Here is a 26,181-nt window from a genome sequence, read left to right as displayed (position 1 = left end):
CGCTTTGAAGCGGCCGGCTCGCTCCGCCGCGCCGGGCGCAGCGACGCCCTCTGGCGGCGGCGGGAGGCGCCTCTCGCCCGGCGGGCGCGGGGTTCCCGGGGTTTCCCGCTTGGCAGCGCCGGGCAGGTTCCCTGCGCGGGTGCGGGCGGCGGCGGCGGAGGCCTCGGCCTCACTGGCCGGGCCGGGCCGGGTCGGCCCGCGCCGCCGATTTTCCCCTGGGGTTTTGTGATTTATTTAAAATCGCACCTCAGGTTGACCAGCGTGACGCCCCCCGGCCCGGCAGGTCGTTCGGCGGCGGGAGAGAAACAAAGGGGGCCTGATTTTACCAAGGAGGGCAGAAGGGCTTGCCTTGCTCGCAAGGGAAGGAAGAAGGGGGGCGTAAGGAAACCGTGGCGGGCATGGCTGTTTTGCAAGCAGCGTTGGTAAAAACAGCTGCTTTCCTGTTGTTCGTGGATGTATGGAGCAGCGGCCGTAACGCGAGGAGACACCAAAGCCGAGCCGGGGAGATGAGTGGGAGCCAGCTGGTCGGTTTCCTGAAGCGCGGCTGAGCCCCGAGCCCGAGCCGCGACACCGGGGGACACGCCGGAGCGGCCCCCGCAGGCACCTTGCGGAGGTCCCGGGGCCGGGAGGGGTAAAGCGCCCTGCTGCGGCGCTGCTCCCGGGCACCGTCACTCCGCTCGCATAGGCAGGGGGGGAAACACCAAGCCGCCCAGCACGCACACCCAGTTACTGTGAGCAGCTCAATTTCAGGCTGTCTAGTGCAAGAGTTTATACTGCGGCCTGAAGACAGGAGATGAGCTGGAGAAGCCTCTTGTCTTTACTCCTCTCAGCTGACTAGCTTTTTCTCCCTTATTTACCGTAACAGAAGATAATCTCTCCTCAGGTATTTATGGATAGTTGTGTCTTTTGTAGCGGCTGTCATCTGAACAGCACAAGGTATTTTAACGGTCTTCCCCCCAGCACAGCCCAGTCCACTCAAGCTTGTTACAAATGCTTTTCATCACAAGGAGAATCCCCACTATTGTTCTCCATTTCGGCCTAGGTGCAGCCCTTGGCGCTGTGCAAGCAGCCCCCTGTGCTAAATACAGGCTGCACCCAGAATTACAGATCTCTTGTGAACGCAGTTATACATTCTGCTACTACGGTTCTGGATAACATAAAAAAGAAAAATTACAAACTTAAAAAAATAGAAACATTTATTGAAATGTGTGACACTCGTGAAAATATTTAGCACTAATTACATGACAGAGTAATTTAAAAGTTCATCATTTGTAACATTCAAATATATCAGCATCCTGCACACTGAAAAAGAGGGCATCTTAAAATGCATCTTAAATGACACTTTTACTCATTACTCAAGGTGTATTCATCATTTTAACTGATCATTCTCCCAAATGCTCATTCTCTACAAATTTTACAAATATGAAAAGCGGCATAATGCTAGTAAACTACACTGTAAATTCCTTCCCAATTCAGCATCATTATCAAGTGTTTACATGCAGTACTATGAGATTACACATGAAAATAGAATTAAGCATACCTTTGTTTACAGGACTTAAATTTAAATCCTGACTCTTCAGGGTCACAATGTACATGTAATCTCTAAGCCTGGGAGTAGCCCTATTGAATTCAGTATTACTTTTTCCCATGCTGAAAAAGTTGGGACCAAGTACAGAATGAAAGCCTAAAGTCTGGGTTTGGTCTGACATGAACTGTGTTTGTAGATTACAAAAAAATCAAACTGTAGCCATAAATTTTTTTGAGATTTTACACAAAAATGAATTTTGCGTATAAAAAACCCAATAGCCATTCATTAACTTCAGTGACTGCCTGTCAAACTGTGTTATGTCAAATTCTTCATTTCCAATGGCATCTCCTTTGGAAAAGAGTATCACACAGGGCAGAACCTTTCTCTTAATTATTCATGGTAGCAAGAGGCAATGTAAAATCCTTAAGAATGTAGAACCTTCTGATAAAAGCCATCTTTAATGTTTGAATTTTTAATTTTTTTACTGGATTTTCAGATTTTTCAGCTCCAGTTTGTTTATCCTGCAGCTTCCCCCATAGGCACAGAGAACCTCTTGCAGCAAAAGAATAGCCATTTACAGAGTAAAATGCAAAGCAAAGAATGGCAGGATTTCTGGGACTGAATGGGAGTTTGTGTGCCTCGCATCTGCGTGCTGTGATACAGCTGGCATTTTCTGCAGAAGCAGAAAGCTGGTAGATTTATTGGTACATTGATGCACTAAATCTTTCCCCATGCTGGGAATGAGCCAGCAGCAAAGGAAAATGCTTCTTTTCTATCATGCAGTGTAGAAGGAAGAGACTAGATTTAACATTTGAGCAATGGAACGTAGAGGAAGTCAAACCCCACAGTTACATAAATTTGCACTGCCCATAGTTGCTACTCAGGCAGAACTCCAACCGAGGTCAGCGAAACAGCTGCCAAAAGACTGTGGGGTTAATGTGTGTGGGCCACATTTTAAATGTCACTTAGTATTAATACAAGAAAAAAAAATATTGAAATGTCAGTGCCTAGGAAGCGTTGTGATTGCAAAATGCAAAATACAGAGACAAAAGAGCACCACTGAGACAGTGTATTCACAGTTAGGATAGCAAAAATAGAAAGTGAAGGAATTATCAATGGAAACATTTTCACAGTGTATTCAGAGATGCACCTTCCTTTATTCAGAAGTAGCAGCTCCTACTTAAGGGCTTTCCCCTTCAACTTTGAAGATGCATTAGGTCAATGCAAACCGTCTTTAAAAAAATCAACTAGCATTATCAGAAAGATGAAAGATGGTGTAAATTTCTCTACACGGCACATTTGATGCATGATGGCTCCCAATTGCTGCAAAGATTTAAACGTGTGAGACCGTCCAGCCATTGAGTTCAATGGACAAGACAAATGAGTTGTGCCAGCTCACTTCTGCTTTCTCTAACGCTTATTCCCCTACCCTTCATACAGAGCTTTGCGGGGCGGGGATGGGACTAGCTAAATTTGGAAACCTGCAATTATAAAGCCATAACAATTGCCAGAAAACCAAGAACAAGGGCAGCATATTACATTAGTGGTTTTGCAGGGGTTTTAACTTTTCTCTATTTTATGTTGATGCTGTCAGCTCTTAACACCAGAGACAGCGGTCACGAAACCAAATGAGTTTCACTTGATTTGCACTTTTGTAACCAGCACTTTTGTAACCAGCAAGCAACAACGATTACTGAGCGAAGCAACCTTTAAAACAAGGTTACATGATATATGAACTTTCTTGTTTGTAATTCCATGGCTTAGCAAAATAAAAAGCATTCAAATAACACTGCCAGCGTGCAACACAAGATACACGTTAGGTGTGCTATGTCATATTGATAAATTTCAGAAGGAACCTTCATCAGAACTGTATGTACAGGGAGATAAGAACGCGTCAAAATATCAGTGTTTGCAGATAAAAGGAAAATGGAGGAAGTTATTAATAAAATGCAAACATTGTTTTCACTGTAAATATTTGTTAGCACTAAGGCCATTGCCAATGTGAAAGAAGAAGTTGCTCATCATTGGGTAAAATGCATTTTTAAGTTTTAGGACAAATACAATATCCTTTCATGACTAAATATACATTTTCACAGAAAATCACATCCCCCAACATTTTTGGAAATGTAATGTGTGTCTATGAAGGAGAAGGAGAACAACAGCAGACACTTTTATGGTTAAGTCTTAAAGAATGAAAATTGCCAATTTTTTCATCTCGATTTCCTTTTAAATATATTATTACAAATTGATGATTCCTAGATGATTGATGATTCTGACCTTCTGTTACCCCTGAAAAAGGCAGGGGCTGCTTCCAAAGGACTGACAGGTGGCCCTCTTGTGATCTAGTGAGGAACTGTATCCATCCTTCCATATGAACGAGGCAGAATAGTGATTCAAGAGTTTCCACTTATGTATGTCATTACAGCTGTTTATAATGAATAAAATTGATTGGGGTGGGTTTTGGTTTGTTTTCTGGCATATACACTTATGCATTATCTTAAAACAGTTTCCTGTGTGACATTGTATTAACGGTTTGCCCTTAAGTCCTTCATACAATGGAATAGAAAATTGATTTCTGAGATCTATTTACATGAAAGCTCTGACGGTACTTGGTAATGTTCAGCCAAACAGTAGATAAAAACATAATCTACATTCTAAAAACATTTAACAAGTTCACATATAGAGTTATACTGAACATCAGTCTGTATAATATACCAAGCTACCAGTCCAGTTGCATGTCTGCTTTACTCCACACATACTTTCCTCCTCTTTTTAGGAACATCTTCTCATCAAATCCACTAAATTTTATAGCTTCTTCTACACCAACATCTAGGATAGACTTGGAAGGCTCCTTCCGTCCATTTCTACAGTTTAGGAAACGCATCTGGAATATCAATAGATAAGACATTAGAAAGTACATTTTTAAAAGCTTGATTTTTCTACAGAATTAAACAAGTGGCACTGTAATCCTATGAAAGCCTATGTTAAGTGCATGAACAGTTTCACTGTAGTCCTTAGAAGGCTCAGAAGCTCACGTTTAGACACACTGAGGCATCTTAGCAGGAACAAAGCCATACCATAATTACTGAAGATTAAATGTTTGCTCTTCAGTTACATGTAAACTAAGTAGGCTCTTTCAAACTTAACTTTCAGGATAAGTTCTGTATTTTTAAATTAAAGAAAAACAGCAAAGATGTCCTGCAAAGATACACATCTACACATTAAGATTCATGATGTAATGATTATACATGCAACCTGATGGCAATTTCTCCTTAGGTCATACTTAATTCAAGTTCTCAGTATGTTTGATGGGAAGAAATTACATCTATTCCTTGTACTACATGGTAAAATTATTTTATAGAATTCACAGTAAATTGAATTGTTTATCAGTATTGTATACATACATATATTAGCATACAAATACCAAGTATCAGAGACTTACATATTCATCCAGAATGAGGTATGAATCCCTCATCTGCAATAGATCAAAAGAAAAAACTAAATTAATATACAAAACAAAATTCCATTCTCGTGAAAAATCAAGGACAAGACAAGCAACTATTCATTCAAAGCCTGATCCAAATCTTTGAAACAGTGTCTTAGCACTATTTCAGTGAGCTTGGATCAAATTTATAGAAGTAAACAGAATTACTAGTATGACTTAATGCATGAATAAACCATTAATTCTTGGAATATGACCTCTCAAGTATCTAACTGAAATGTAGGTGCCTAACTGGACAAAGGTGTTTTAAATAATATCCAAGTTTTCTATTAACTTCTACACCAGCTGAAGTTACAACATTTTGCATACTGGAATGATTATGTCATTTGCCAAACGAATGATATGACCATTTAAGCTGGGGTATTTAATTATCACCCCAGGAGACAAAGGTGTTCTCGCAGCTCAAAGGTAATCTCCCAGCTCAAAAAGCCCTCAGGTCTGCACCAAGAAATAGGCTAACAGCTGAAATAAGACATGTTTGCTCAGCTAACTGGGCATCTCCTACGTGATCCTTCCTAAAACTCTCTGGGTAGCTGGAGCTTACTGCTATGTAGAATGGGAAATGATCAATTTGTTGCCCATCTTTGACACAGGTTTAACAGAAATCTAAACAGTCTTCTGGAACCAAACCTACTGAGGGAAGTCTACTCTTTTTTTTTGCAGGACTTCTTACATGGAAAAAAATGTAGAAACAGTTCTGGGTTCTCATCTAAACACCTTCTCTGATGAGTGCTCTCTCCCACCAAATGCCTTCAACGCTAGACTGTTCAGTCCCACTTCTATGTCTTACACAGTAAAGGCAACCCAGTCTGCTCACTTGAGCTCTCTGTACATTAAGAAGTAAACTGTAAAAGGAGACTCTTAATCTGTGCAGAGGAAAAGGAACACGAGATGGGAGATTGAAGGCATTCCTGAACTTGGTTCAGCTTAGTATCTCCTCACTCAGTTCATAAAATTTCTTCACAGTGAGTCTTCTAACTCTTCTCATGCAATGTGTAGGGTCTGTAGGCATCTTACAAAATGTCCTGAGCTCCACTCTTAGGCACTAAAGTCCTTTACTGCAGCTAACATACGCTGGATGGCAGCTCACCAAGTTAACTGCTGGGCTCTGCAGAGGCACAAGGTGTCTCCTTGTGAATTAAGAGCCCAAACGTGCTGTCCAAAGGAGTTCAGATAAACAATGTTAAAAATGTGGCTATTGTGGGAAGGAGTACCCACTAAGATGTGTCAGGCAAAATACTAGTTCTTGTTCCTTCAAATGCAATATAATGCTGGCTGGGACGATCTCTTATTTACTGTAGGTCGATGACACGGCCATAGCATAACTCTATTAGGAAACCATGCTTAGAGTATAAAGTGTGTTTACATTAAGATTCAACCTTAGCAGGATCTTGTGCCCTGGTGAGGAAGAGCTATTCAATTCCAAAGGGCATAATTATTGTTTAGAGTTCACCACTCAGCTGTGGAAAACTCAGTTTCTCCAGTTGCTGTGCTGATACTTTATACACCCATCTCACTGCACAGAGGCCCATGCGATGCTGTGAGAGGACTCCCACTGATTTCTGCAGGACTGGGATCAAAGAGTTTTAATTCTTCTACTAATAACTTTGTGGTCAATAAAAAGCCTTAAAGAAAATTAAAACCCTTGACTTTCACCACATAACAAAACCAGTTGCTGGCAAAGTGGTACTATACCTTTTCTAAGCCAATACTAATAGGGAAAGTGTCAATTGCCATGAAAGCTTCTAGTTCCTTTCCATCTTTCCTACTTTATTTGAAAATAAAGTTACAAAAGGACACTTTCAATTTTACCTTCTGATTAGATTCAGGTACCAAACAGGAGACATCTTTGTGGCGATCCAGGAATTGTTCAAACTCTTCATCACTGATAATAAATTTCTCTGCTTCTCTCAGGGCGTCCTCACCACTGTTCTCCCCTTCAATGAGCAGGCACTGGAATACCTGAAGACAGAAGGCACCCGGTTAAGATTTTATATTTTCACTTGCCTTGAGGATAAGAGACTGTCACCATGACAAAAACCTTCAGTAGTCTCAGTAGCAATGTCTTTAATTTTTCTGTCAGTGGAGCTACACTGACACAAATTGCAGTAAGTGCATACTACACAAAGGGCACAATGCAGATTTATTTTTAGCAAATTAACATTATGTAGTTTTAAATGTAATTATACAGTCATGGTTCCTGATCAGGTTTCCACAGAAATCTTAACTGCTCTGATCTTAATAAGGGCACAGATAATCAAAGCTCAAATAAACTTTTGATTGAACCTCAAATAGTATGGCTGTATTATAAATGCCAGTAAGTACTATGTACAATGCAGACTATCAAGTCAAACTTTATTCCTAAAGATTTTAACCTGATTAACGACCATAAGTTTAACTAGCTTCAGATGGTCACAGAAAAGATAGGGATGACTCCCCAGAAACAAAATGTAATAGTTTGTCTACTTAACAGCCTCCTTCTAAAGGCCAAGTCCTCGAATACATTCAGAATAGACTTTGGGGGGAAAAAGGTGCCTTTGCCATCAATGTGCTCTGTAACCCAGTAAGAAAGTAGGCCAGGAAGCTTGATCAAATGTTAAAATGTATGTCATATTTTTCTTACACTCCTTTAGTAGGACCAAGATTTCACTCACGGTGATTTTTTTTTCTTTTTCCTGGGAAATCATGTGTGTATACCAATTTCCATTAAGCAAATAATGAGAAATTATTCTACAAGTTTTCCCATATCACATTATCTCTACCCATTTGCAAACTTATAAAAATGTATTTAATACACTTCTAGTAGAAAATATTGTAAGATATGCACACTGACCATTAATGTCTACTGTACACTTATATATTGGTAATGATGTATTAACGCTAAAGTGTCATTGTCCACTAACTTTTCCTCATTTTCTCTACACCATGACACTTTTTTAAATGTTAAAGACCTTCTACCTTATTTTTAACATCATACAAAACCTAGATCTACATATGCTGAAATCGTAATTTCCTGTACATATCACAACAAAAAAGATTCTTGACATATTTGGCTCCATTTAACCTGGAGATCTGACTGAGGTCATTAGAGGTTCAGACAACTCCAGGACTTCACTGTTACTTTTCTCTGCACAGGAAACCTATGGTAGGCACTACCTTCTTACCTTCCAGCGCACAGGGTTGAGTGCCTTGATCTGCTCATTCATATCTTCTTCAACATTAAATCTGTTGATCACTGAATTTATTTTGAAAGCAACAGCGTACTCTCGGCACCACTGTCTCAGTTTATGCAGATTTTCCACATGGTTCTTCTTTCCTTGACCACGGCCAATCAAAACATTGACATCCTCATCAAAACTATCACATGAGATTGCCAGGATGTCTAAATATTCACCTAAAACCAAGTTTTAAAAATTGATTAATATTCAGTCCCTCAGTTAAAAGCTGACAGGACTCTGCTCACTTTCAGTTCCTTGTGATTTGTCACAAAGTGCCATGTAAATACAGTTCTGTGGACTCATCACATGAACCACAAAAGCCACAGCAGCAGCAGCATAAAAACACTGTGTGTGTGTCTGTGTGTGTGTGTGTGGGCACATGTGTCTGTCCCCAGCATTATGGAGACAGTCTGAGCTATGATGTTACTATACTACTATACCAAAGAGGCTATAGTACAAACTGCCTATGTCCACAACACATAATTAACAACATTTCACCGGTATTTACGTTTGGTTTGCGTTTACAGTAAATCAATCACTAACAAGCCATCTCCCACCTGCACCAAACCCCATCTTTCGACGAGGCTCCCCCGAGGAGGCTCCCAAGCCCCACCAGTGCTTCTGTGCACAGTGTTTTTTCCTTACCGTACTTCTTGAACCACCGTTCTCTAATCAGGCTGCCGTTGCTAACAATGCTGACGCTTGGTAGCTTCAACTCCTGCTTGCAAAACTGGACCAGTTTGCCTACGAATTCGCCTCTATCCTGAAGAAACGGTTCTCCTCCCGAGAAATTTATTTTCTCCATTCCTAGAAAAGGACCAAAGAAAGGCGCTGTAAACCTCTGTCTCCCTATTGCCCTCTCCTTCCACACGCTGCCAGTGCCCGACTGCAGCGACATGAAGAGGGATAGCCCCCGGGAGAACTTCTTCGACGCCACTTGGTCCCGCCGCGACGCGGCCGCCGCGCATCCCCCCGCCCCGTCTCCCACCGGCGGCTCCCCCGCGGACTCACCCGCCTCCTTGAGCATCTCCAACCCCCGCTTGGCCTCCTCCAGGGGCAGCACGAAGGAGGTCTTGGCCGTGTGGAAGCAGAAGCCGCACTTGTAGTTGCACTGCCGGGTGAAGTGGTAATTGACGCTGGTGGGCGTCGGGGACGCGTCGTCCCACTCCCACCTCGGCTCCCGCTGGGGGCGCGCTCGGGCGGAGGGGCCGGGGGCCGAGAGCCGCCGCCAGCCGGGCAGGGGCAGAGGCAGGGGCAGGGGCAGGAGGAGGCTCCAGCACAGCGCGCCCAGCCGCCCGCACAGCGCCGCCAGCACCGCCTGCGCCACCGCCAGCGGCCGGCGCCACAGCCCGCCGAGGGGCATGGCTCGGATCGGCATGGCTCGGCTCGGCTTGTCTCGGCGGGATGCCCTCCGGTTCGCTTGGACCCGCCTGAGCTCGGTTCGGTTCGAGTTGATGCGGCTTGGCTCGGCTCGTCTTGGCTCCGCTCGGCCCGGCTCGGCTCGTTTTAGCTTGGCTTGGCTTGGCTTGGCTTGGCTTGGCTTGGCTTGGCTTGGCTTGGCTTGGCTTGGCTCGACCCGGCTCGCCTCGCAAGCTGCAGCGAGGCTCCCGGCTCTCGGCTCTTAAAAGCACGACGGTCCCTCCCCTCCCTCCCTCCCTCCCTCCCCCCTATGCCGAGCCGAGCCGTGCCGCGGCGTTGGGAAGCGCCCGGTTTCGCTTTCCTTTCTCGGGGAAGGGAAACTTGGCACGGAGCCGCTGGCTCAGCCCGCTGTTTGCCTTCTCCCGCCCCGACCCGAGCCCCGCAGCCGCCCAGGTCCCCTTCTCGGCCCGCCGGCTGCCTGGGGCTGATATAGCTGGTTTGAGCACGTCTGGCGCCTCAGGACGCCTTTTGATGTGTGTGGGCTCAGGGGCTCCAGTTCTTCTGGTCAAAAACGGTGCGACTTGTGAAGCAGAGGGAATCAGAATCATTAGGTTGGAGAAGACCTCTAAGATCATCAAGTCCAACCATCAACCCAACACCACCATGTCCACTAAACCATATCCCATTTTTTGAACACCTCCAGGGATGGTGACTCCACCACTTCCCTGGGCAGCCTGTTCCAATACTTGACCACTCTTTCAATAAAGAAATGTTTCCTAATGTCCAATCTAAACTTCCCCTGGCACAACTTGAGGCCATTTCCCCTCGTCCTATGGAGTTATTTTATACCTGTGCTGCATCCTTCTTGGAGACAGCAATGTTTAAACAGGTTTGCATTGCAGAGCACTCCAGATTAGGGAGCCTGATGACTTCAGGTTCATGAAAAGAAAATAATTCAAGGTTCTTTAACTCTTGGTCTCCAATACTGCCTAAAGCACCTCAAGCAAAGCTACTGCACTAAGCTGAATATAAGGTTAGCTTTAACAGCAGGAAAGGTTGGCAGCTGCCTGAGGTGACACACTGGCGGGACAGATGGCTGTCTCCTCTTGGTAACACCAGGAGAGACTGGGACCAAGCTGCCAATTCCCATATTTCTCAAAACCTTGGTGGCACAACAGCTATTGCTGGAGAAGGGGCACCTCCACCATAGCACCAATTGCTATCCACACTCCTCCAATGTGACTAGACATTCCAAGAGGTCCTCCATGGCTTTTCAGCTTCACACTGCCTTCAGTCAGCTCTTCTTGTTGGAACAGAATCATGCCAGTAGGGCAGGATAGGAGACTTCTTGCTGTGTCAAGCCCCAGTAATGCCACCTCACAAGTGCATTGCTGTAGCATGGTAGGAAATATCTCAGTTCCCGAGGCTTTCCAAAATTGTTTTGGAGCTTGTCAGCAGAGACTATTTCAGCAAGTTACCATGGAAGGAATTATCCATGTGCCCTTCTGGTTCCTTGAGGTTTATGTAAGACACAAGCTTAAGGAAAGCAGGATTTCTAATAAAGTAAAGCCTTTGTTGATCACAAATTTGAAAATGGAATTGCAAAAGGAGGAAGACAAGACAACGCAAGTTCAGACTGAAACCTTAAATTGAAGTTGCTCCTTGGTGATTTCAGTGCTTCAATTAATTTGAAGAAGTCTGGTGCGCTCTGTTTCCCCCTCGCTCCATACATCCATTCTGCTTCATGTTAGGAACTCTACACCATTTTGTATCCTCTCTGGCCCCAATTCAAATTCCTTTCTCACTTCATTCCCACCTTTTGTCTGTGTCAAGCTGAGACAGTTCAGATACAGGGTGTACAGCCTTTCTCCCTCCTTTGAGGTGGAAAACTTCTACTAACACTTGAGGTGAGCACAAGATCTTAAAGACAAATGTAACACTTCAAATTGTGCATCTCAAGAAATAGTGTTGTGTCTGAGTACGTACGTGTGTGTGTATATATCTATACATGTATGTATACGGGCCCCCAGCATAAGAAAGACAGGGACCTGCTCGAGCGGGTCCAGAGGAGGGCCACGAAGATGATGAGGGGGCTGGAGCACCTCCTCTGTGAGAACAGGCTGAAAGAGTTGGGGTTGTTCAGCCTGGAGAAGAGAAGGCTCCACTCCAGGGAGACCTTATAGCGGCCTTCCAGTACTTAATGGGGGCCTACAGGAAAGATGGGGAGGCACTCTTTACCAGGGAGTGTAGTGATAGGTCGAGGGGTAATGGTTTCAAACTGAAAGAGGGGAGATTTAGATTAGATATTAGGAAGTTCTTCACTGTGAGGGTGATGAGGCACTGGAACTGGTTGCCCAAAGAAGCTGTGTCTGCCCCCTCCCTGGCAGTGTTCAAGGCCAGGTTGGAAGGGGGTTTGAGGAACCTGGTGTAGTGGGAGGTGTCCCAGCCCATGGCAGGGGAGGTGAAACTCGATGGTCTTTAAGGTCCCTTCCAACCCAAACCATTCTGTGATTCTATGTATGTCACCAAGCTCACAATGTCTGCATGTAGCTTTGCATGGAGATCTTACTGCAGGTGACAAATTATCACTTAGCTCACCTTGTCTCAGAAACTTCCCTGACCTTCTGAAAGTCTGGGAATCACCGAAGATCCACTGAGGCTGGCATAGTGACCTAGACCTATTGCAGCCTCAGCCCTGAGCTTGTTGCCTAGTGCCTCAGCTAGACAGGAAAATTCTGTTCAAAATACTTAATTTCCAAAATCAGTAAAAAATCCTTGATTATTACTGATTTCTCCCAACACAAGACTTAGATCTGATACACAAACGCTCCAAGAGCATGTCAGCAGAGTGTTGCTCAATGAATCCGTAAACTAAAACATTGCCATTTTTAAACTGTTTTTCTTTGAAAGGGAAGATGTCTGTTTCAAGAAACCAAACTTGCAGAGAACCTAACACTTAGGCTTACTCCAGACTTCCTATTCTCTGTAATTTTATCTATGCTTTCTTAGAAAATGGCAATTATAAAAGCTCTCTCTATTTTTGGCCTCAACTAGGTATGTTTTCAGATGACACTCTCTGCATCACTGTAAAGCCCCACAAAGTAAACCCAGACCTGGACTGATGCACAAGTCATAGCAGCAACAGGAAAGACATTCATGCTTTACTTCCCAAGCTGTTCTAGCTCACAGGCTCTATGGTGAGACCTACAAGAAAACACGAATGTGCATTTTTGTACACTAGCTTTGAATCTACAAGAAATGTTGCAAGCAAGAACTTTAATGAAATTGTCTGTCTTGGAGCGTTCTAGAAGAGGCTCAGAAAAGCACGATGTTCATTTGAAAGTGGTTGGAAGTCTGATTCCTTCCCTTTCTTTCCTATAGAAGTTGTCTTACAGTGGCATGATAGAGTCCCAGTACTCAAAATGTTTCAATTCTGCAAATCTGCACCAAAAAAACTTTTAAAGATAATTTTTCAAAATGAATATTGTTATTGATCGATGGTACATAGGTACACAACTAGCACAGAAGAATTGAACTGGATGAAGATGGATAATGCTTTTGTGCTACCTAGTTGCTAGGAAAGCAAAACTTTAAAACAATTCTATGTTATTTATCTAAATAATGTATTTTTATTTACTTAAATAAAAAGATTGCTTTCTGCAGTGTGGCTAGTTGGCAGTTCCGGTCAAACAGTATCTTGCTAGGGAAAGGAAATTACTGACATGAACCAGTAACATAAATAAGGTTAAAGGAGGACCTGTTATCACGTCACCGGTGAGGACCAGAAATGGTCCAAGGACCACCAGGCAAGTCACGCAATGGCAGATGTAGTTTCTAGCATTTGATACATTTACTACTTCTTGCTCCAGTCCCAGCTGGAAATAGTCTCTCCCCTGTTGCATCCCATAAATGGGATTCTGTCAAGGATCTTGTACTTGCAGTGACTCATCGCTCCTTGGGATGCAGGAATCCAGGGGGTGCCACTGAAATTACCAAATAGAATGTTAAAACCCACGTGCAATTACGGTGTGAAACATGTATGAAGCACAATATAAATGTAGACACAGATTAGGCACATCTAAAGAAGCCCACCGTGGGCCCTTGATGGTGTGTATGTGATCTGCAGCTCAGGAAGTGTTTAAACAGATGACTCCTAGAATCTGGGACAAGATGTTGGGAGAAGGATCCTTCTGTGTCCTTTCCATATTCTTCTCCAAACATCTGGCACTGGCCACTGTCATGGGCAGAAGAGGATGGTCTCTTGGCCTGACACTAAGTACAGCGTCAGCTTCTGTGTTCTTATGATCTTATCCCCAGACCTTTGTCTTTACTGGAGGACCTTTTACTGGTGTCCTTTAAAGTTTATTCTCCATGACAACTGTTATGCTCTATTTGTGTGTATTTTATGTACCTATGCATTTTATGGGCCTTCAACTTAAATAAACAGTGAAGAACTTCTTCCTAATGTCTAATCTGAATCTACCGTCTTTCAGTTTAAAACTGTTACCCCTCGACTTATCATTACACTCCCTGATCAAGAGTCTCTCCCCATCTTTCCTATAGGTCCCCTTTTAAGTACTGGAAGTGTGCTATAAGGTCTCCTCAGAGCCTTCTCTTCTCCAGGCTGAACAACCCCAGCTCTCTCATCCTGCCTGTGTCTCAGAGAGCTGTTTATGTGCATTACAGGACTGCGCATTTACATATATTTCTAAAGTTCTATGTTGATTAATTTTCAGGGTTTTTTTTCCTCTTTTTCTACTTTGAGAGGATCAAAAAGTTTTTGAATGGTCATAGGGCTTCTTCTTGTGTCTGTATCTCCTTCCTATAGCTACATGCAGGCACAGTTGACCCTCAAAGATGTGAAGAAGTTCCAGAATATTGTTTTTCACATAATTAGCACATTTGCTCAACATCATTTCATCTTATACAGAAGACGAAATAATAAAGATACTTGGAAAGAAACTGAAAAATACTTACAATAAGTTAATTTAAAAACAGATTCATCATGCCTCTACACTGATTTTGAACATAAAGATCTGTCTTGGACATAAAAGGCAACTCTCTTTTCCTATGTTTTTACCTGAACTGTTTGTGTATAATCTGATGAGAAAGACAGATTGCAAGAAGATACTTTTAAATAATTAGCCAGGAGGACAGACATCACACGTCTATTATACTTGATCTCGTAAGCATATTATAAATGCGAATGGAAGCCCCACCCACTTGGCTCAGGAATGCTTGTAAACAAGGTTATACCAAGGTGGTGGGAGGGGAAAAGGAAAAACGAAAGTAAGCTCTTTCCATTTAGTCAGCAGGGAGGGGAAAGGCAACAGTGGCATCAAGAAAACAGAAAAACAGAAGAGCCAGACAGGTCAGCAAGGAACATGCCCAGCTTTTCAAGCGCTTTTGAAGTGAAACTTGGCTGCAATTCAGTTAGACCTCAAAAAAAATGACAGAACAGAAAAGTGGCAGAAAAATTCAGTGTGGATAAAAGTTAGGCAGTGCATGTAGGAAAGCATAACTGAAAACTTGTATACCTGATGCTGAGCTCAGTAGTGGCACTTACATCTCAGAAAAGAGATCTTGGAGTCACTGTTGCCACCCCTCTGAAATCAATGGGAGGCAGCAGCAAAAAAAAGCCAACAAAAAGCTTCGTATCATCCAGAAAGGTATTGAGAACAAGGCAGATGGCATTATTTTGCTGCTCTGTGAAACCTCAGTACGTGTAGCCATACCTTGACTAGAGCTACAGTTCAAGTCTTCATGTCTTAGCAAGACCTCTCCCTGTTAAAGAAGTTATCCCTGCATCTAAATTATCAAGGCGATGAAGCATCTGCCTTACAAGAGATGCAGGCTCTCATTTCTGACATGATAAAGCTGAGTGAGCTTTACAAAACCATGAAGGTGATAGAGAAGCTGAATGTTGAACTGTTATTCTCTGAAGTCAGTAATATTATTAGAATGGCCACTTGTTGAAACAAGTAGAATATGAGTTTAAAAACTTAGAAAATAAAATTGGTTTTACGCAACACATTGTGCATCGCTGGAATTTGAGACCACAGGTGCTTGTGGAGGTAGACTATCATGAAGTTGAAAAGGGTTTTAGGTGTATAAGCAAGGATCCATAAATAGGTGTTAAAAGGAAGAGATGGGGATGTGCTGTCTAACATTCCTAATTTGGTGACTGTGAATGCTGGAGGAGCATGAGGACTAGGAGAAGGGACCGTGGATAATCCAGGCTTATGCACAGCATATCATTCTGCCAGACGAAATATTGGTCAAGAAAAACCACTAGTCTGACTTAGTAGTGCATATTATTATGTTTTTAAAATTACCAGCTATTGGCTTCTTGTGTAATGAACCATGTTTTACCCTGTGTCTTCTGGCATCCATACCCAGCTGTCAGAGCCTTGTGTTTGAGTGATGTGGAACAACGCAAAAGTTCTCCGGTATGAAAAAGAAAAAAACTGAGACTGTATGGAAGAGCCTCCAAGGCTGTATTCCCAGTTCCTGCTCTGGCTCAGCCATCCACCAGCTTCCTTAGCATGGGCAGTTTCCAACAAGTATAGCTGATCTCTAGCTAACCAATACTGCCTGCTGTTGGGGATTAAAATAGTTTACTTGTAGAATATTAGAACTAATAGTGTAATTGCTTAAAATTGAAACTTGTTTTTCTTGTCTTAGCATGAGTGACTGGAGTGCTAAGGCCTTAGGCCACAAGCCATGACTAAGCAAAATTTCAGCTGAAGTTTAGTTAAATGGAGAAGTACTGGGAGCCTTGCACAACGAGATATACGGGACCAAATCTGTAACTCAAGGAAAAGACCTTCGAGACAGAAACCACTCTCTCTGAAGCCAACAGAAAACAATGAGTTCCAGGTGCAGATAAGACAGGAGGATGGTAAAACTACAGGAGTAGATACAATTCTAAAGACGTTACTCCAATCATCGTAGAGGAAGAACAGCTATTAAACAAGCTAGTTGGACAAAAAGTCCGTGCATATCACATGGACAGGTGCGTGGACACCTCATGTAAGAGATTCTGAGGCCTTAAAAAGCACAGGGAAACAACCGAGGGGTGCCCCTCTCTGGAGGCATCCAGCTCGAACTGAAGTAAACCGACTTCTGTGGCAGAACCGAGGGTCCAAATTCTTCTTTACGGTTGGGGGCTAAAAGTGGATCCAGCCGCACCTAGACTCCTCTCTGAGAGGAAGTTTAGAAAGCAAGTGGGTCTGGTCTAAACCTGGTGACTCGGCAGAGGGTCTTCTCAGACCCTTCTGTGACACCTACCAGCTGCTCCCCTCCCCCTGCAGATATGCTAAGGAAAAGATATTTGTGCAGCATGTTTGAGCTGACCAGAGGAAGACATCCAGTTTCTGAGGAATTTCTTGTAGAGTGTACTTGCTTGGAGAGTATATTCTTTCAGAAGATGCATCAGAGGCTTAACTTTAAGTGGCAGTTTTCCAACTATTGATAGGGAGAAATAGGATTCTGCAGAGGTATAGGTTCTCTTACATTTCAAGTTACATATTTCAGAAACTGAAAATCTACATTTTGGGCAACATTACTCATAGGAGTTGACATGAAACTAAGTTAAGTGTTGTAGCTATTTGCAGTGCTTCTGGTTCCTGCCCCTGAGCTGTTGAAAGATGAAATTGGCCGTCATAAAGTTATGCAAACACTGTAGGCTTATAAAAGTCCATTTTACTTCCCAAATTATTTGAGTCTGTTAGTCTTGTTGTCAAGGCACTGAGTAACAGAATAATGGGGTTAAGTTACCAATATGCCTGGACAGCTCGGTGCTACTTGGGCACTGCAAGGCAGCAAACCAGTTCAATTTGGTTTATGACTTGCTCGTCTCTTTGGGCCAGTCCGAAGCAGCAGAGTGTATTTGCACCTCCTTTTTTTTTTTTTTTTTTTTTTTTTTTTGTCACCAGCAGGATCCAACCACGGGACTCCGTGGGAATCTGACCCTTTTTTTTTTTGCTGGGGCCGGGGCGGGGGGGCGCGGGGGGCGGCCAGACCGTATCCCGAGGCTAAGACTTTCATTTCCCACTTCCAGCTCATCCATGCAGGGAGCCGTTTCCCGCGGGGACCAAGCCCGTTCACTCCAGGGCCACTACAGCGGGGCGGGCAGGCAGAGAGCCCGCCCCTCCCGGGAGCGGCCCTTGCGGGCCGGCCTTTTCCCCGCAGCCAGGCGCCTTCCCGGCCGGCGGGGTTAGTTTCGTTTCCCGCTGGCTCCGCCGCCGCCTCCCCGGCTCTCGGCGGCGATGCTGCAGCGCTGCGCCCCGCGGCCGCCGGGCCCCCAGCCCCTCCGCCACGTCCTGCCGCCCTCCGCTCCCGCCGTCCGCGCCCGCCTGCGGGAGGTGAGCGCCCGCCGGGGCTGCGGGGCGGCGGGGGGGCTCGTCCGGCGGCGGGGGGCGGCGGGGGCGAAGGGTCACGTCTGTCCTTGCAGTGCGCGGCGCGGATCCCGGAGGCCGGCGCGGTGCTCGACCTGCTGGAGAAGTGTCCTGAGCAGCAGCAGCAGAAGGGGGCTTTTCCTGTCGTAGTTCTTGAGGGGCTGGATGCCACGGGTAAGAGCAATGCGTGGTTGGAAGATCCGCGGGTGAGAAATTGTTGGAAAGAGCAACCGCTGTGGCTTTCAGCCAGCCGTAAGGCTTAAAAATTCAACAAAAATTCCTCAAAGCCTGTGACGGCTTTGAAAGAATTAGTAATTATAAAAACCAGTCTGGCTTCTCTTGCTTGTAGCTCAAACACCCTATGCTAATTTTCATTTGATGGATGAATTCCTTATCTGTGCCAGTGAAAGAATACAAAGAGTGGAGTACTGGAAATTAAATTTCTCATGCAGGTGATGAAACGTAGAGAGAGTTTTCAAATAAATGAACTAAAGTAGTGGTAGCCTGAGGAACTGTCAGCAGTTTGTCTCAGAGAGAAATACTAATTGCTTCTGAATAACTTTGTTTTCTGAGTTTTCTGTTAAAGAGAACTGAAAATCACCTCGAAAAAGAAAGTATTGGTTCACAGCATGGCAATGTCCACATGAATTGTGGCCTAAAAAAATATTGTGAATGAGAAATACAGAGAAATTGCCATGTATTTAATGCATTTAAGGGAGTGAAGACTGAAAGCTGGTGAGAGGGAGGGGTGGAAGGCCCTGGGAGTAGGAAGTGGAGTAGTAATTCCTGAAACCAAAGTCATAATCATTTCCTGCTGAACACCTTATCACAAGATACTCAGGTTACATAGTCAGTTGTCAGAACATGTGCTCCAAGTGAACAGGTAGGAGCATTCTTCAGCTTTTAAAACTCAGTTGTATCTGGTGTATAATATAACAAATGTTTCCTTCTGGAAATGAAATGCAGGCAAAACCACTGTAACTCAGTCTCTTAAGGACACCCTGAATGGCATTCTGCTAAGGTCCCCACCAGCTTGCATCAGCCAGTGGAGGACAGTATTTGATGATCAGCCAGCACCCATTAAAAGAGCGTTTTATGCTGCCGGGAACTACATTCTTGCTTCAGAAATCGCGAAAGCATCCACTCAGGCACCTGTGATCATAGACAGGTTTGTATATTTAAAAAGTCATCTTATACCACTGCCATCGTACAGTTGTTCAGTGTTACAAGCAGAAGTTGTCAATGATAGTCTCTGGGTTTCTTTTTTTTTTTCTTTTTCTTTGGAAGTGCTGCTTTGCAGACAGTCAGATAAATACTAAATCTTCTAAAGACTAATGCTTATGATAACACTGAGATGGGGGGCTTCTATCACTGTAGTACTCATAACTGGCTTTAGGACACATGGAAAGCATTACATCTTCAGTTAGGAATAGTGGAGGCATGGACTGTGCAGCCTCAGCCAAACCAGGACTCTGTAACAAATCTGAGGAGAATGAGGGCTGCGCATCACGGCTATCTCTGAGATGCATCTGAGATACGGGTGGATTAGAATGACTGCGTTTTAGGTAGGCTTACTCTTTGAGGATGTAAAGCCAGCAATGTACTTCCCACTTTTCTGGTTTTATTTATGTAATTTCTTGTTTTCACTAACTGTCTAGGCAGCGTTCAGTATTATTCTTAATAAAGAAAATTTAGATGCCCTTTGAAACCTCTGGCTGGTTTCAGTAGAGGTACTGTAACCTCCCCCCGACAGGACACATACACAGAAGTTGTTTGCATGTGTGTGAGTGCTGTTTTTAACCAGCCTCAAACCCACTGAAGTATATACAGTGCCTCATAACAGTGGGAATGTTAAATGCAGGTGAAATGCATAACCATTAATAAAGTCTCTCTTCATTCACATGTGGTTGAAGACTGCATGTTCTCTAGCAGATCTGTTGCATTTATTAGGATAGGAACCACAAAAAAACTGACTCAGTTATTGGGTTTTGACATAAAATGTAACTCTTCTTTTGTCCTCTCTCCTTATATGAGAAGACTTTCTTTTGATAGGAGATCTGGAATACTCATTGCATAATATGTAGCTTCTGCCATATGTTTTAATTAATAATTCAAAGTGATTCTGTATATTGCATGGAGTATTATCACTCTGTTAAGAAATAATGAATGTCACAGAACTGTTCTTTACATTTCGTTTCAAAATCACAGTGTCACCTACCTTGTCATTATTACAATTGTCGTTACGGTGACTCCTGTCTCTTATATTGCTGAAGAATTAGTGTCGTCTTTAAAATTTCTCTCTCCATTCTCTATTGTCCTGACAGATACTGGCACAGCACAGCTGCCTACACAATTGCCACTGAAATAAATGGACAAGTCAGGGGTCTTCCACCAGCTCACGATGAGGTGTACCAGTGGCCTGAGGATCTGCTTAAACCTGATCTTGTTCTTCTCCTCACTGTTGACCCTGAGGAGCGAGTCCGGAGACTTCAGTGTCGGGGGCTGGCGAAAACGAAGGAGGAAGCTGAGCTGGAAGCTAACAGCTTGTTTCGCCAAAGGTACACTTTAGTGAGGAATAAGACGATGGAGGCAGTCTCGGCTCCTGTGGGATCAGTAGCAAAAGTCCCACTCACGTTACTGGGACAAGAATTTCCTATCTCTAAGCTTTTAGGTTGGGGTTTTTTTGGAAGGGATTTATGGCTGACGAGGGTAAATTCTGTCACTTCTTATTGACAGTATTTGAAAGCTGCAGGTGAAGAACTTAATTCTCCTACAAAGGAGCTTTGCGTTAAAATACTTGTACTTTGCTACTTGCTGCTTTTATTGTAGCACCTTTCTTACTGAGGTCATGAAGGAGAGAGACCTAAAAATTCCGTAACTGGGACACAAGAAGTTGAATCATAGAATCATAAAATCATTAGGTTAGAATAGACCTTTGAGATCAACAAATCCAACCATTGATCTAATACCACCATGCCCACTAAACCACATCCCGAAGTGCCATATCTACATGTTTTTTGAACACCTTCAGGGACAGTGGCTCCACCCTAGGCAGCCTGTTCCAATGTTTGACTACTCTTCTGGTAAAGAAATTTTTCCTAATGTCCAATTTAAACTTCCCTTGGCGCAACTTGAGGCCATTTCCTCTCATCCTATCATTTGTTATTTGGGAGAAGAGACTGACCCCCACCTCACTACAACCTCCTTTCAGGCAGTTGTAGAGAGCGATAAGGTCTCCCTTCAACCTCTTTTTCTCCAGGCTAAACAACCCCAGTTCCCTCAGCTGCTCCTCATAGGACCTGTTCTCCAGATCCTTCACCAGCTTCCTTGCCCTTCTCTGGACATGCTCCAGCACCTCAATGTCCTTGTAGTGAAGGGCCCAAAACTGAACACAGTATTCGAGGTACCAGTGCTGAGTACAGGGGCACAATCACCTCCCTACTCCTACTGGCCACACTATTTCTGATACAGGCCAGGATGCTGTTGGCCTTCTTGGCCACCTGGGCACACTGCTGGCTCATGTTCAGCCGGCTGTCAACCAGCACCCCCAGGTCCTTTTCTGCCGGGCAGCTTTCCAGCCACTCATCCCCAAGCCTGTAGCGCTGCATGGGGTTGTTGTGACCCAAGTGCATGACCCAACACTTGGCTTTATTAAACCTCTTAGCATTGGCCTCAGCCCATTGATCCAGCCTGTCCAGATCCCTCTGCAGAACCTTTTCCCCAGAAAAGTCTAGAATTGAGCTTCATTTTAAAGGAATAAAATTTCTGTCTCCTCTTGTAGATATCTTTAGTTGTGCTAAATGTCTCAGGTCCCAGTATAGCTTCAAAGTTCCTGCTCACCACCTGCTTGGAGCTCAGTGATCTAAGCATAGGTGTCTAGAGCCGTTTGATATGATACGAGACATCTGCCTGAGACTGGCAGATGTGATGCAGAATCTGTGGACGCTTTCTGGACAAGCAACTGGAACCTAAATGAAATAGTCCAGAGCACCTCAAGCAGTACTACATATATTTGCTTAAGGAACTGAATTGTCCCCTAGGTATCCTACCTACCTCAGGGTGTGCTGAATTGCCCCACCAAATGTATTCAGTAGATCATCATTGCCTACAGTGGAAATACCTAGTGCTTGTGTAGATACCTCAGTATAGACCCCTGAATGTCGGTGTCCATATCTACAAATCACAAAGCTGAAATCTGCTTCTGGGCTTTTAACATTTCTGGTGATGATATACTTAAAAAATATCCATCGCTTAATTCTGATAGAACTCTGTGTGGACACACAGTTCATGAGCTAGGAAACATGCTGTCATTTAAGAATCTTTCATGTTCTAATTCTGTTACTTCTTATTCCTGGTTATTTCTACTCATTAATTGTGTCACTCTGGATGTGAGAACATCCAGAATCTTGCTTGATTTGTCTTACGACTTGTGGCCTTGAATGTTTGGCATTGTTAATTGTGGGAACATGGAAAATTATATTGACATCCTCATTCACATCCTCACAGGCTAAATGTGGGAGAGGTCTGCGTTATGAGAAGGCTTGTAGTCTCACCGAGGAAGTTTTCATCCTGTATTTGATCCTGGTATTCATCCAGTTAGCAAAGTTGATCAGAGGAAAGGGTTGAACGATGTGTCAACTCTGTAATTCAGTGACTCAAAGCTGAGATCAGTCAGTGAGCACACCTACACAATGCCATGCCATATAGTTCAGAGACACCTTAGCAGGCTCTGAATAAATTAATTCAGGTGTTAGAAGCAGGCTGTCCACTGTACTGCTATACCAGACTGTATCAAGTGCTAAGCTGTAAAGAAAGAAATACTTGAATCATGCCATATGAATATGGATAGAGCTCTGGGAATCAGTCAAGGAAACTGTGCTTTGAGGTTTGCGTTGTAATAGTTACTAATGGTTTATTGCTTTTTGCAGTAGATTTCGTTCTTAGTTCATATAAAGTTTTTTTCCTTTGTCTCTGTAGTGTGAACACTTTCTTTTGAGACTGATGACTAATGACTAATATCTCTGCAATTTGAAGTTTCATTTCTCTTGTTTTGTTCTTAAATAGAGTTGAAGAGTCATACAGAAGGATGGTGAATCCTGTATGCCAAGAGGTCGATGCCAGCCCCTCCAAGGAAGAGGTTCTCAAGACAGTGCTACTAATAATTAAGAAACACTGTGCTTTGTGAAAGCAACATCTGTGTAATAGCACTTGAAAGACACTTTTTATTGCCCCTCTGATTTTGGTACCTGAAAATGCACTGTGTTTCACATCACTGTGTTTCACATCACAGAAGATTCTTCTCTTTCTTGTGTTGACAGTAATCCATGCAGGTTATCTGTTTCACCGTTGCCTACTGTATTTTTCTGTATAAGACAAAATACTACTCACATGTTATTCAGCATTCTTAGTGAAGCCACAAACATACTACAGTCATGTAAGAGGTACCTCAAAGTGCTCTCTGACACTGTGACATTTCAAGATGCTATCGTGTTGCATCTTCATCACCAGGAGAATGTATTCCTGCATCCTTGTGTACCAGAATTCACTGGACTGCAGCAGGAGCATGAGGTGCCCAAGGAGAGGCTGAAATTTCATCCAGCAGTAAACCAATAAAATGACCATAACGTTTAGGAACAGGCAATCTAGTGGCCTAATGTTGTTTACATAGAGCAGCTGCTGCTGCTCTGGGCATACTGGAAAAAATGTGGAGTAAGTGAGGGCCAGTAAGCACTTAGGCCTCTAATTAATAAAGTCCAAGCCTATCAACATGTGCTACTGAAATACCAATTAATTTCAGAGGGAAACAGGAGATTGCTGGCATATTAGAAACGGAGACCTGAGAAGAGCCTGAAATTGAAAACACTTTATAAATGATTGCTAAAATATTTTTCTACAAAACATTTACTCTATCCTATTAATATTTGTTAATGTGAATTTGTGTTCTTTTGAGAGAATGTGAGATGAAAAACCAGAGAATCTGAGCAGTGGGAGTGATTGAACCTTTTCACCTCACCTGTTCTTTCTTCCATGGGTTTTTGCATGTCTTGAATGTGAAAGCAGGCTACCATCAAGAGTGCAGCTCTGCAAAGGCTTATTTTTATGTACATTAGTTTCACTTTTGTTACTCCTAAGTGTAAAACTAAACATATGGATAAGCCTTTGTGGGATCAGAAATTAACTGCAGATCCAGAAAGAACATAACTAAAATGGAAATTTGATCTAAAACACTCTTTTTACTTACTTTCCTGTATTAAGCAAGCACACTTATCAGTGAATCTATTCGGTAAATAAAAATGTACTCAGTACTGCAGTTCCTGTATACAAACTGTATATGCAAGGTGGTAGAAAAAAAAAAACCACTTATAAAAGTACATTTTCATGCACGGTTTAATGTTTGTGAGTATATGCTATTAATATAATACATTTATACATACTAGTAATACACACTGTTGTATCTGTTCGATTGTCTGTAGAACAGTAGCCTTGAGATTTGGCATGAATGCAGACTGAAAATGCATAGTTGTAGGTGCTCCATGTATTTTAGAAATTATGAAGCATTCTTGTATTCAGTCCTACATGTAGGAAATTCACGTATAGCGGGCATCACTGCACATGGATGATTAGGGTACAAAGTGTGCCTGCCCTAAACATTGTATAGCCTTAGCTTTTCCAGGTAAGAGATCACTTGGCCTGAGAAACTCCACTAAACGCCTTTTCTCCTTATGCAAACTTGCACCTGAAGCCAGACTGCCTGGGTTTTGATGCTGAGTTCTTGAAAGTGTAGGTTTGTATTTATAGGAGTGCTGAGAATATATATTCAACGAGGGGCATCAGACACTGTTAATTACACACATGCAGTATATATTCATAGTCCATGTTTTTCTTTAACCCAAAGCTACTTAGGCAGACTAACAGAACAGCAAAGCAAGGTAGACCAAACCAACATTCCCTTTCTCATGTCTTTGTTAGAATTAAAGGTCTGCAAGAGGTTGTGTGCCACATGTGGGATGTTAATGTGCATAATCACTCCCACACTTCCCATTTCTGTGGCAGAAATGCCACATTTTTGTCCAGTGTCAAGAAAGACTGCACTATTTAATTTCCATTTGTAACAAACATAGGCGTTTGTCACTGGCTGCTGAAATGCAGGCAGGTCTGGGAGAGGGGCAACAGGAGGACCAGAATGCCTGCCATCGCGCACCCAGCCAGAGCATCACCTGCTTGATGTGCTAGAAACTGCTTTGCTGGGCAGTTTGATGGCCACAAGAGGTCAGGATTTTGGTTTCTGTGCTTAAAAGACCTGAAGCTCCAAATATTTCCATGCAGATTCAGAAACTTAGGCTGTTTCTTGGTAGATAAAACTGATTTTCTGCAGCTTTGGAGTGTGATCGTTGTGTTAAGACCGGGAGGTTAGCCCATGACACAAGGCTGGCCTGGCACCGTCAGCCTCTGCCACACAGTCCTGAGCGTGGTCAGCCCCTGGAGCATCCCTGCTTACCTGCAGCCAGCAGCATGCCCATTCTGGAGGCCAGGCCTTTGCCAGCACTGACGATGGCTGCTCTCTGTCAGTCATCCTCAGGGCAGAAGACATGCCAAAGCCTGTTTCTTTTATTACTACCCCAGCAAATTTACTAATTTGATAATTTATTGATTTACCAGAAGACCTAGCTTTAGGAGATGATCCTGCAAAGATCATAGAATCATCATAGAATCACAGAATGGTTTGGGTTGAAAGGGACCTTAAAGCTCATCTACTTCCAGCCCCCCTGCCATGGGCAGGGACACCTCCCACTAGTCCAGGTTACTCCAAGCCCCATCCAACCTGGCCTTGAACACTGCCAGGGAGGGGGCAGCCACAGCTTCTCTGGGCAACCTGTGCCAGTGTCTCACCACCCTCACAGTGAAGAGCTTCATCCTAATATCTAATCTAAATCTCCTCTCTTTCAGTTTGAAACCATTACCCCTCGACCTATCACTACTCTTCAGGAGTCCCTCCCCACCTTTCCTGTAGACCCCCTTTAAGTACTGGAAGGCCGCTAGGAGATCTCCCTGGAGCCTCCTCTTCTCCAGGCTGAACAACCCCAACTCACTCAGCCTGTCCTCACAGGAAGGGTGCTCCAGCTCCCTGATCATCTTTGTGGGCCTCCTCTGGATATGCTTGAACAGGTCCATGTC

General features: G+C 43.6%; 2 protein-coding genes across 2 annotated transcripts; one reads left to right on the top strand and one right to left on the bottom strand.

Annotated features, from left to right (window-relative positions):
- Positions 1 to 3,923: 3,923 nt before the first annotated feature.
- On the bottom strand, positions 3,924 to 9,626 carry RSAD2 (radical S-adenosyl methionine domain containing 2). The gene is made up of 6 exons (XM_086461559.1): positions 9,260 to 9,626; positions 8,894 to 9,055; positions 8,195 to 8,424; positions 6,843 to 6,992; positions 4,971 to 5,003; positions 3,924 to 4,412 (listed from the first exon to the last, which is right to left on the bottom strand). The coding sequence occupies exons 1-6, from the start codon at positions 9,624 to 9,626 to the stop codon at positions 4,248 to 4,250; spliced, it is 1,107 nt and encodes a 368-aa protein (XP_086317685.1). The 3' UTR covers positions 3,924 to 4,247.
- An 8,251-nt stretch (positions 9,627 to 17,877) lies between these two features.
- Positions 17,878 to 24,379, top strand: CMPK2 (cytidine/uridine monophosphate kinase 2). Its single transcript, XM_086461558.1, has 5 exons — positions 17,878 to 17,973; positions 18,063 to 18,180; positions 18,973 to 19,174; positions 20,331 to 20,564; positions 23,071 to 24,379. Exons 1-5 carry the CDS (start codon positions 17,878 to 17,880, stop codon positions 23,189 to 23,191), a joined length of 771 nt encoding a protein of 256 aa, XP_086317684.1. The 3' UTR covers positions 23,192 to 24,379.
- Positions 24,380 to 26,181: the final 1,802 nt, after the last annotated feature.

Source organism: Leptosomus discolor, chromosome 2, assembly GCF_034619465.1.
Source record: "Leptosomus discolor isolate bLepDis1 chromosome 2, bLepDis1.hap2, whole genome shotgun sequence".
NCBI lineage: Eukaryota > Metazoa > Chordata > Aves > Leptosomiformes > Leptosomidae > Leptosomus > Leptosomus discolor.
Note: the sequence above shows the minus strand (reverse complement) of the source record. Positions and strands in the feature narration are given on the sequence as shown.